The following is a 12,444-nucleotide window of genomic DNA, read 5'->3' as shown; positions in this document are numbered from 1 at the left end:
ATACGAGGTGCGGCTATTAAATAACGAGACTGGTTACGAAAAAGGTCTTTATTATAAACATTACAGATCTAACGAATGCTCCCCTTCAATATACTCCCCTTCCCTCTGCACACACCGAATAATTCGTTTTTTCCACTGTTGGAAGCAGTGCTGAAAGTCTTCTTTTGTAAGCGCTTTAAGTAGCTCCGTCGTTGTTTGCTTCACCTTCTCCATTGACCCAAAACGAGTTCCATTTAGGGCAGACTTGATCTTGGGAAATAGACAGAAGTCGCAGGGCGCTAAATGGGGCGAATACGGCGCATGTTCAACCACTGCGATGCTTTTATCGGTTAAAAAACGTTTTACAGACAGCGCGTTATGAACAGGTGCGTTGTCTTGATGCAAGATCCACGACTTGTCTTTCCATAACTGCGGCCGTCTCCTACGAACTCGCCCTCGCAGTGTTACCAGGACTTGCAAATAATAAGTTCGTTTCACAGTTTGACCCTCTGGAACCCATTGAGTCATCACGACGCCGTTAATGTCGAAGAAAACAATGAGCATTGCTTTGAATTTGGATTTCGACATCCTTGCTTTTTTCATTCTCGGAGTTTCAACATCATACTGGAAAATCCAAGTTTCCTCGCATGTGATGACCTTTGCAACAATCCAGGCTCTTCCACTAACCTTTCAAGAACATCTGAACAGATCTGGTGGCGCACAAGTGTTTGTTCTGGGGTCAAGTTTTGCGGTACGACGCGAGAAAAAAACACGCTGGCTTCAAAACGCAATAGCATAAATACTACTCAACGCACAAAAACGTCTTTTTGGACTGGAATAGGTGACACTTCAAGGTTTCCTACGATGTGTTCGTTTCCCCCTCTACACTTCTGATACGCGTTCTGCGCGCGCAGTCTCGTTATATAATAGCCGGACCTCGTAATCTTAACTTGACCGTAGCCCCATTTTCCAGTTTATGCAGTCGCCAATTTTTTTCCTGTAGCGAAACAACACTTATTAATTAGTGTACCAGCAACAAATAGGTAGTAAACTAATTTAGAGAATATTCAAAATGCGCAGCAGCTGGTAGTAACTTTATTCTCTTACCCGTTCATTTTTGAGACGTACTTATACATGTAGTGCGATTAATACTGGGCAAAGGATTTAGGTGTAGTAACTCACGCATGTATGAATCTGGGTTTTCCAGATTATTCTGTTTGCATACATGTTAACAATTTCAAAATGATAATGAAGCAAACGTAACTTTTGAAGGTAAGTGAGTGGCAATATGAAAATGTTAGCTGATTAATATAATGGAGGCCAATGTATAGAATCACTGGACATTATAACATTAACGCGATTACTACTACAAAACACTTATCATATACCGGTACTACGTGCATTATGGAAATTACAACAGTTTCATTGTTAGTGATTTGTTCACCACTGTGCATGGCTATATACACAAGTAATTACATTCACCCAGATGCCGGAATAAGCTCTGTAAGTTTCATTCTATTAGCGCTCGAGCAAACCCAATGTACCCCTCATCGGCTTTTAGAAAGAAATTATTCAAAAATATGGTTATCCTTTGGAGATCCACACGATTGAAACTGAAGACGGATATTTACTGGAAACCTATCGAATACCTTATGGAAAACGCAATCTAACGTCGAAATCGCAGTTGCCAGTTCTTCTTGTGCCAGGATTAGTTTGTACGTCACTAATTTACTTAAATTTAGGTCCTGGGCTTAGTTTGGGATTTATGTTGGCGGATGAAGGTTATGATGTTTGGCTTGCAAACACAAGAGGGACAAGGTGGTCCAAAAGGCATAAATTCTTGGACGCGGTTCAAAATGAAAAGGAATTTTTTGATTACAGGTCGGTACTATAATAGTATATTCGTTAATACGGACTAACAATGAAGTAATCTTATCATTACATTTCAGCTCCAAAAATCTACCCAAAAGGAGTAACATTTTCATTTACCACGTATAATTTACACATTCTGGTACATTGATATTGAAGTGTTAGTTAATATAAGTTAATGCGCGTTATAGCCTTGGGATAATTTGAAATATCAGTACATATTTGCATTTAATCTGCACTTAATTACAACACTGGAAAGTTTAACGGGCTAGTTACATTTACTACTTTACAAGTGGAAAAAAGGTTAATAATCATGTCATCAGACGCTAGTAGTGAAAAAAATACAATACCGTATCTTCATACAAAAATGTTTCTGATAGGTCGATTTCTTCAGGAACGTCGAAATAAGCAAACTTTAATATGCAAAATGATCGACAGACGATTTATACAATGCAACAAAAAATTTAAAAACAACTTACTTTTTTATTTATGCTTATCCTTTTTAGATCTGTTTTAAATTTTTTTTAGTTATTCAGTTTTTATGTGTTTCTATAGTTTATACAATTATAATTGCCGGTTATCTTCTGATTTAGTATTCATTTTTTGGTGAATTCTTTCCCTCATTTATCCGAAACCGATACATGTTATACTGCATTTATTAAAAGAAGGTAGTCGATAAGTCGACGGCACTGTGTTTGAAGATAAACACACAGGGAAAATATTAAACGGGACTTCGGTCACTTTTAAAAAAAGTTATAGCGCACAAGGACGAACAGACGGACGGGCGAACGGACTAAAATTAAAAGTAATAAAAAATACCTGTTTGGGGATGTTAACTAAGAGTTACAGCGAACACAGACAATCTGACGGACAAAAGAACGGAGAATCATAAAAAACTATAAATAATCTGGGGATTTTTAAGAATTTTGACACAGCTAACTAAAAATGAATAAACTTTTCATTGTAATGCTTAATGTAGTTTATCTTTGAATATATTTTTTTGCTTAGCGGAAGAAGTTTTACATGTTAGATTTTGGTTTCTTAATATTTACCAATGTATGTTTACTAATCGCCTTCCTAGCTCCCAAGCCATTTTCTATTACTAATTTGTACTAATGTTTGCAGCTTTCATGAGGTTGGATTATATGATATTACTGCGAATATAGATTATATCCTGAAACGGACAAATTTCAAAAAATTGTTTTACGTTGGTCATTCTCAAGGAACTACCTCATTTTTTGCAATGGCTGCCACAAAACCTCAGTACAATGACAGGATAATATTAATGATCGCGCTCGCTCCCGTCGCCTACGTTTTCAACGTGCAAAACCCCGTAGTTACATTTGTTAAGCATCATCTACCCGAAATCCAGGTAAAAACTAAGCTTTGATTTTTTGTAATGTGTATATTTTTTTTAGAAACTAGCCGAAAAGAATAGGGTGTACGAACTGGCTTCGTACTCACCGCCATTAGCCTCATTAGGTAGCCTGCTATGCAACGACTATGCTGTGACTCAAATATTTTGTGCATCCATCTTTTACTTCTTTGGAGGATATAGTCCTCATTTTAACACGGTAACCATCGACGCATAAACTTACTAAATATTGTGCTTACTTTGCAGACTGCGCTTCCAGCAATAATTGCTGAATATCCCGCTGGAACTTCAACGAGGATGATTTTCCATTACGTTCAATTGGCTATCTCAGGTAACCCACTAAATTACAGCTAAAAACAAAATCATTTATGATTAAAGAGCAATTTCAAATGTACGATTACGGAATTGATGAAAATGTAAAGAAATATGGGACCAAAACTCCGTCAAAGTACAACATTAGTGCAATCACTGCACCGGTAGCACTCTACTATGGAGGTTCGGACGGACTCTCCACTCGCTCTGTAAGTACCTTCGCTTGAATTTTAATCAGTAATTAGTTTCTGCTTGTTTAGGATGTAGAGGTACTGATACCTCAACTGCCAAACCTAGTAGAGAAACAGTTTATTAAGGATTACAGTCACATGGATTTTCAATGGGCAAAGAATATTGTTCCTGTTCTACATAGTAAATTGATAGAAATAATTAAGAAATATTCCAAGAAATAAAAGGTATTCCCTTTTTGCCGTTTAATCCGTAGAATTAGACACTGAAGATTCACTTGCTGCTGCTGAATGGGGACAAATTAAATCAAAATCTTTTTTTTTTACAAAACTTACAAGTTTTCGGCCGTCTTTGCTTGTTATTAAGCTCCCATGTGTTATGGAAAAAGCGCAATTTGGCTCTGATTCCCTGATCTGTGTAGCTGTAGGTGTATAGGATATTATTGTCTACAAAAGCTTCTCCATGGCCCTCCGTGGTTTTAAACTTACAGCTTTGTGAAGAGAAAAACCTTGTGTACTTCCGCAGAATGTGGTGAAGATATCAAAGCAGTTTCCTCTTTGATATTTCATGACTGTACTTTTCACACAAGGATACAATAATTTTCCTCAGACCAACATTGTCACCGGGTATTGAAGGTTAAGGGACAGTCCTTTATGTGTAAGTTATGTATTTATGTCTATCGAAATTAACGATTAGATAAATGTAAGGGTAAGGAGTAAGGGTAGTCGGTTTATCTACTGACAATGGAAACCTTCCTAGTTGCGTGGGCGCGATGCATTTTCTAATAAACGGGCGCGTTTCATACGCAAAGATAGGTTCAAACTAAGAGGTGGTCTTAACACTAAATCTGAACCTAAACATGCACGTATGTCTGTCTGTTTGCCCTTCATCCATAACTGCACCATGCGTCCGATCACCAAGAAAACTCCCACAGAGGCGTGAGATAAAGATAGAGACGAATTGATACGACAGACGTCACGATCGTGAGGATGTAAATCAAACCTGTTTGATATTTCACGGACCATTTTGAATAGATTCCCTAGTGAAAAAGCAGTTCACGGTTCAAAATGAGTACCGGAAATCTACGAAAAAGCGACCGGGAAACGTTAAACTTCATGAAATACCACACAAATGAACTTGCACTATGGAGCGGGGTAAACATATGTGTACCAAATTTGGTTTCAATCGATTCAGCAGTTTAGCCGGAAATGAAAGTAGGACACACAGATCCACAGACCGACATCATCGAGATTTTGTTTCAAAACCTGTATTTCCGTAAAAAAGTGAGGGGTCATGTTTTACTCCAATGCAATACCTCCCTTATACTAAAATGCTTGCGTAAACGGCATAGGATTGTTGAGCTATTTTCGTTCTATATGTAGAAACATAAAAACTGTCAAACATCTGACTTTAGACCTTGGATTCTTTTACCAGAACCCGAAAACGTTCGTTGCTATTGTGCTCTTCTATTTAGTATGCAATATATTCATAAATAAAGTATGCACGTCACCCACGCATACCTATTTCTCGACCCACATGAGGGATTTTTAGGATGTAAATATTAAATTATTACTCGACACTATTTTTTATATTAAATGTCAATATGTGAAGTATTATACCAAGAATTAAGTGAAAGTAGTGAAGATTCCGAAGTGTCATCGGTTGGTGTTTGTTTTTTGTGCGTCAGTTCAAGAAAATTATGACCGGATATATGACATCTTGAACGTAATTAGAATTTTCTTTTAAATTTCATTTGTTTCAATCAATCGCATGTGCGTGCGTGGTTGTTATCGAGTCCTGAGTGCCTTTCTTTCTTACAGCTTTATTGATTGATTTTTGTCGAATAAATTTATGTCGTGTGTAATTGATCAGCTGTGCGTTTAATCGAGACCAAATTACGACCCAGAATATAAAAGTGGTCATAATAAATTTTCTCTTTGTATCTAGGTGTTAATTAAAAATCCGTTGAATAATTCTTTGGGATTGGGGGGAGGCGGTTAAGGCTGCTGAATTTCTCGTATTGACAAAATTTAAGTCCTACATCGAGGATTTCGTAATGGCAGTCTAAATATTTAGACCTTCAGCCCAAAAATAAAATTTACTGGTTAACAGTTACCTAATGTGTATATAGTATAAAGCCTTGTCAAGGAAGTTCCTAAAACTAAGTAAATGAGTATGAAACTGTTTAATCAAAACAAGTAATACGTTAGATGCTTCGCATAAAAAAGTAATCTACATTAACAAACAACTTAAAAAAAAATATTGTGGAATTACCATTAATTTTGGAATTTAAATGCAAATCACAAGGTGATGTAACTTCCGCCAATCTTCAACATAAATATTAGAACAATAGGAATAAAAAAGGTGCTGTGTGGAAAGAAGTTCAGATGCAAAAATTGAAAATCTATAAATGGCATGAGACATTTTACCTACGGTACCTATACCGACATGGCCCAAGAAGCGATGGTTGACATAATTTTAACTTGACAGTAGCCTTACTTCCATTTTTTGTAAAGGCGCCCATTTTTTTCCGGTGTAACAGCAACAAAAAAGTATCTCAGTTCAGTGGTAACATCTAATTTGGAAAATGTAGTAGTAGTAGCTGATAGTAACTTTATTATCCTATCAGTTAAGTTTTAAGATTTACAAGGATTTAGGTGTTCCTAACTCACACTTTTGTGAATGCATATACATTTAAATATTGAAATTTTGAAGGTAAGTGAGAATATTACCTGCTTAACCATAGAGGCCAAAGTATAAGATCACTAGAGATTTTTACATTAAAGCGTTTACAACTACAAAACACAAAGCATGGCTAAATACACAACTGATTACGTTCACCCAGATGCCGGATTAAGCTCTGTAAATAATTGTAAGGGTAAGGTGTAAGGATTTAGTTGGTTTATCAACTGAGAATGGAAACCTCCCTATTTTGCGTGGGCGGGATGCATTTTCTAATAAACTGGCGCGTTTCATACGCAAGGATAGGTTCAAACTAAGAGGTGGTCTTAACATTAGATCTACACCTAAACATGCACGTATGTCTGTCTGTTTGCCCTTCATCCATAACTTCACCATGCGTCCGATCACCAAGAAAACTCCCGCAGAGGTTTCTGAAATAGCAAGGAGCCACGGCTAAACTCGTATTTTCTACAAATTCGTAAAGTAGACTACGTTAAAGAAATATTAGAGACATATGGAATTGATTGCGTTAATAGTACAGTGCAATTAGACCCAAACCTCAACGTCCAAAGTAAAAGTTTCCCTCCAAATGCAAATTGTTCTATACAGTCCACAGATTGTTTGGTAGAAAGTTGCACCATTTTAAGCCTCGGGTTTGGGCGGGAGGGGGGAGGAAAGTTGGAAAATTAGTAGTTTTGATTAGTTTTTCTGAAATATTTAGAAAACTATGCGGTATCGCACGAAAAGTGTATTGAAAAATAATCTACATTAAATTTCGAACAAAAATAGTCTCGTATATAATCTTGCTAAAGTGATCCGTTCCAGAGTTACGGAGGGTGTAACAATAGAAATTTTTCACCTTTTTTTTTTAATTTTTTAGAACAAAATAATATGAGATTATCACTAAGGAAACTAATTTTTGTTAAAACAAATTGCGCATTAGTGGTCGGTGGTATGTTACTGATAAACCCTTGAAGTAACGACAACCTTACCACCTTCTCAACGGGCGCCATTTTTTAAAGAGGCTTCCGCTATGAGGGTCAGTAATTCCTGGGGAGCTGCAGGATGTGCTGTTGTAATTACTCTCAGGTGTTCGACAACCTTCCATCCCCACTTCAGCGGATTCTTCTTCTCATTCAGCTACTGCTACACCTGATGGTAGGTTCTAAATGAATGTTCTGCCTGGTAGATGCTGAAGTGGGGAGAAGGGGGGCCAACTTGAACAGTGAATGTATAGGATGCTTTGAAGTAGCCTGCAAGTATCACTGGTAACGAAAACAATCCAGATCTTCAGTGTTTTTGACTTCAAACATAATTTCATTTTTCCGGAAAATCGAAAAAATACGAAAAATGTCTACTTTTCCACCCTTCGTAACTCTGCAATCATTCACTTTAGCAAGATTATACACAACACCATTTTTGTTCGCAAGTTAATGTAGAATATTTTTGTACATGGCACTTCTCGCGCTAAATCCCACAGTGTTCTAAATATCTAAGAAAAACTGATAAAAACTCCTAATTTACCAACTTTCCTCCCCCCTCCCATTCAAACCCGACGCTTCAAATGGTGTAACTTTTTACCAAACAGTATGTGGACTGTATAGAACAATTTGCAGTTGATGGGAAACTTTTACTTTGGATGTTGAGGTTAAGCCGTTTTTTCGACTAATTGCACTATAAAATGGCCGTTTGCACCGTTTCTGCAATAAACGTTGTTTAACTAATCACTGTTTTAATTTTAATCAATGTTTAATTTGTAACCACTTGCACCGACAAAAACATAACGCTGTTTAGGTAATCGGAGAATCTGCTAGGCAACACTGTAAAATATCTACTGTCACATGTGTTTACTGACTGTTTGTTAATCTTAAAGTTTATATTTGAGCTTAAAATCATCAACTTTGTTAAATTTAGTAAATTTGGTTAATAATGAAAGCTCCGACCAAAAAAAGAAATCGATGCCCAACGTTTAGTGCGGATGAAAAGTTAATGATTGCCAATATTTGTGCCAAATATAAAGGTGTTCTAGAAAATAAAAAAACAGGCCAAACATCTAATTTACATAAACAGAGACAGTGGGAGAAAATTTCCCAGGAAGTGAACGCCATGAGTACCACTTACCGTGCACCTGAAGTGCTAAAAAGATTTTTTTCACTACTAGCGTCTGATGACATGATTATTAACCTTTTTTCCACTTGTAAAGTAGGCTTTCTCGGCATTTGTTCAAAGTGGTTAATAATTTTTTATTATTAACTAGTAGTCAATAATGAGAACTGTCACGCTGTCACTTTCAGAAAACACAACCCGAAATTTTGCTCAATGAACGTTTAGACAAGTTCTCTAAAACGAATAATTGCCACCATTCGCAATTTCCAGAGAAATTACATACCTAAAATTATCACATTTTGAAAAAATTCGAACGAAATTACTCTTTGAAAAATCTCAATGACAGAACAAAATACGGCCTGTTTGACTTGTACTTTCACGTACTTGATTGACATGTTAAATTAAGAAACAAACAATTCTGTCCAACCGTTAACTCTCTTATCAATATAATATGTTAATTTAGAGGATTTCAAGTGCTAGTAGTGAAAAAATAGTATATATACCACGGTAGAGAAGTCTATTATTGCCTTCGCACCTTACACCCCTCGGCGCAAGCGCCTCGAGATGTAATCTTGGTGCTCAGGCAATAATAGTGGACTTCTCTACCTTGATATATAATGTACTATTATGAAAATCGTAAACGAGAAGTCAGAAAACTTGCAGCAGAAGAAAAAAAGGAAGTATTTGCGACAGGAAGAGGCCAAATCAACATACCAAAAAAAGAACCTTGTCATGACATTATCCTTTCGATTATGAATACGAAAACTGTGTATGGATTGGAAAATGATCTCGATGGTGATGTAGAACAAGATGAAAATGTAGAGGTAGTTTCTATATAAAATCATTACATTTTTATAGAACTGTATTGTGATTGTAGCCTGTGGATTTAGATATTTCAGAAGACGTACAAGATAATAATATAGATGTTGTGTATGAATCATTACATTTAAGCGACGATGAGGACGTAAGTATTGACCTATTTTCTCATATTGTTATGTTTGTAATTTCTCTAAATTATTTGTTATAAACTACTTACTTGTTTTCAGAATATAACATGGATCCGATTTACAGAAACCAATTACTTCTAATTTAATTCATTCAAATGAAAAAGGAAGTGGGAAAAGAAAAAGTAATGTGGAAGGTAGGTATTTAGTCTCATATGCATTGTAAGTAAAATAGCCTTTTCATTTGCTTAGACAGTACACCTACACCAAAAAGAAGGCAAACATTGCCTACCTCAAGGCGTCGTCCAACAACCCAAATTAAAGCATTATCAAGATCAGAATTGTCTCGTCCAAATCCGGTCTTGCGATAAGGAGATTTTTATTAACCATTTTTTGTGAAAGACAGTTAGTCTTGGTGTAGAAAAAATGTTAACTCCTTTTTTTAAGAATTAAAATGTACTATTTGCAGTTTGTCTGTCCGATCGTCCGCCTGTCAGCCCATCCGTCCGTTCGTTCGTCCCGCCGGACCCACTTCTGTGATTTTAAACTACTTTGAGGCAGTGGCGGAGTAGCTAACGCTGATGCCCGGGTCGGCCCACCCACAGTTGCGCCCCCAAACCCCCCCCCCCCCTCTTCACTCTTCGCCACCATATTAACAGATTTGTACTCGTATATGTACAATGTTAGCATATTCAAATGATGTCTTTATTTAAGAACAAGTCCCGCCAGAGTCCGAAGCACCGCTAACCCACCTGCCGCGGGCGGGATCCATTGAACCTAATGTGATCTTCGGTTGTCAAGAAGATGTTTGCAACAAAAGAGGTGTGTAATGAAAGAGTTCGGCTCCCAGGCTTTTTGATTTATCACTTAGTTATTTGTGGGAATAAGGAATAATCGTTATGTAAAAATAGTCTCTTAGTAAGGGGGTATTTGTATACTTTCCGTCGAGTGCTTATTTTTTGAGATACAGCACTACAGTTTGCCAGTGGCGTAACTAGGTAGGTGCCAAAGGTGCCGCGGCACCGCGCTTTGAATGGGGGAGGGCGCGCCGGAGGCGCTGAAGCATCGAGGGCACTAAGTCGGGATGGGCAGTACGTGGTGTACCGTATAGACCAGTCATAAAAGACAAGAACGGCAGTTAAATTCGAATACTTTGCTAAAGTCGACTACAGGGTGCACTGAAATATAATTAAAACTAAATTTACGCTCCTTTAGGATGAACCGAACATTGTTAAAAAGTAAAAAAAATTATCAAAGTCTTTGTGTGAGATGTAAGAGATTTCAGCGCATTTTGTGTGGCAGATCAGCACTTTTATTAACCACAATCAATAAGATTTTGTCCCACCTCCGACATCCCGTTCGGCCGGAATTCGGGTTTGAAGTTTTGACTCCACCGTTAGTAAGATCTTGTCGAGAGCTACCACACTCCTTTTGTCGGTACCCGCTTCCGACGCCCCCACAGACGGCGGATGTATACAAAGTTTGAATCAAAACACTTGTACCATGCTATCTTAAGTGCCTCAATATGAATGGCGACTGTGTTGAAAAATATCCTAATAGTGTAGCTTCCAAATGTATATAATAAAAGTTGTTTATTACACTTTCTTAATTTTTTATTTCAAAACGTCTGTTACTTTCTGGATGGCCCTTGTAGTACAAAGTTACAGCGGTAGGAAAAGGCTGCAGATTTAAAATAATAATAATACTTTATTTGTGATCTATACAATAGTCTGTATTAGTGTGACCAGCATTTGCACGCAATCATTTCTACGACTTGTGCCCCATGCCATAGTTAAATTTGACGCGAGAATTGGAAACACTATAAATAAATGTATTTCTATTCTTCATTCAGTGAAAGATTTCGTTATTCAAAGCATCTTTCTAAAATGTAAGTATGCAAAATTTGTGTGTAAATTCGAAAGGGTGCAGTGCTGTTAAAATTTCGTGTAAAGTTTCTCTCAAAAATGTACCGTGTTTTATTAATTAGAGCGCAATGGTAACTGATTAGGCGGCAAAATCTGGTAGGGCGCCAAAACCTGATCCGGCACCGCTTCGAAAAATACCTAGTTACGCCACTGCAGTTTGCTCAAAATCTCCCCCAAAAACATCGAAAACAAGCAAACCTTGTGACATGACGATGTGCCGTTATTTCATAAAATTTGCCTACTACGTCAATATAATTGATTTTTAGAGAGGTTTCTTTTTATATGGATAACATTGCAAAACTGTTTAATCTACTTTTGCTCATTGTATAACAAAACTAATTTTTTATTAACTGAAGTTTCGAGAAGCGCCCCCAGAGGTGACGGCGCCCGAGCGAACAGCCCTCGCCGCTCCGCCTTTACGCCGCAACTGCTTTGAGGGGAGAGTCCAGGAATGTTTGGTAATAGGTATCCTATATCTTGAAGGTGTGCCAGACGGCCAAATTTTATTGTGTCAAGGGGGGACTCCCTAATGAATTATTTGCCGAGATGCTGTTTCTGTAAGTAAAACGTGCATAATTTTTACATTCGACGACTAATTTGGCTCAAACTTAATAATAATAATTTAATCCTTCATGTTACGCTACTGAAAGGTCTCTACGAAAGGAATTAATTTTTACCCACCGCGTTCCTTCTCCATCTCTTATCGTGATCTGTTATAATTATCCATATCTCAAGAGCGGAATATCAGAGGAGAGTACTCACAAAAGGCAATTGGGCAGTCTGAAAGAAATATATCCACTGGTGATGTCAAAACTTTAACAACGAGGGGCGATCAAAAATGAGTTGCTGTCGATTCGCCTTTGGAAGTTCATGTTAAGTCCGATTTCCCATGCAAACAAAAATTCCAAGGGTGACTCGACAGCAACTCATTTTTGATCGCATTGTATCTCAAAAACGTGTGTCGGAAGAGAGCACTTACAAAGGACAAGCATTTGAGCGAGACACATCTCCTGGTGCTCTCAAAACTTTCAGTGCAAATATCTGCAGAACGGAGTGTCGGAGT

At 37.3% G+C, this 12,444-nt stretch overlaps 1 protein-coding gene across 1 annotated transcript; it reads left to right on the top strand.

Annotated features, from left to right (window-relative positions):
* The first annotated feature begins 1,257 nt into the window (after nt 1–1,257).
* On the top strand, nt 1,258–3,948 carry LOC116170152 (gastric triacylglycerol lipase-like). Its single transcript, XM_031486343.1, has 7 exons — nt 1,258–1,482; nt 1,541–1,860; nt 2,974–3,220; nt 3,267–3,422; nt 3,470–3,554; nt 3,602–3,744; nt 3,796–3,948. The coding sequence occupies exons 1-7, from the start codon at nt 1,303–1,305 to the stop codon at nt 3,946–3,948; spliced, it is 1,284 nt and encodes a 427-aa protein (XP_031342203.1). The 5' UTR covers nt 1,258–1,302.
* The last annotated feature ends 8,496 nt before the right edge of the window (nt 3,949–12,444 follow it).

Source organism: Photinus pyralis, unplaced genomic scaffold (genome assembly GCF_008802855.1).
Source record: "Photinus pyralis isolate 1611_PpyrPB1 unplaced genomic scaffold, Ppyr1.3 Ppyr1.4_LG5, whole genome shotgun sequence".
Lineage (NCBI taxonomy): Eukaryota > Metazoa > Arthropoda > Insecta > Coleoptera > Lampyridae > Photinus > Photinus pyralis.
Note: the sequence above shows the minus strand (reverse complement) of the source record. Positions and strands in the feature narration are given on the sequence as shown.

What these genes read in the sequence shown, in the direction of transcription:
- LOC116170152 (XM_031486343.1), top strand. Translation starts at nt 1,303, where the DNA reads ATGTATAGAATCACTGGACATTATAACATTAACGCGATTACTACTACA. An exon ending in CAGATGCCGGAATAAGCTCT is followed by an intron (nt 1,483 to 1,540) that starts GTAAGTTTCATT and finishes ATCGGCTTTTAG; the next exon opens with AAAGAAATTATTCAAAAATA. An exon ending in AAGGAATTTTTTGATTACAG is followed by an intron (nt 1,861 to 2,973) that starts GTCGGTACTATA and finishes TAATGTTTGCAG; the next exon opens with CTTTCATGAGGTTGGATTAT.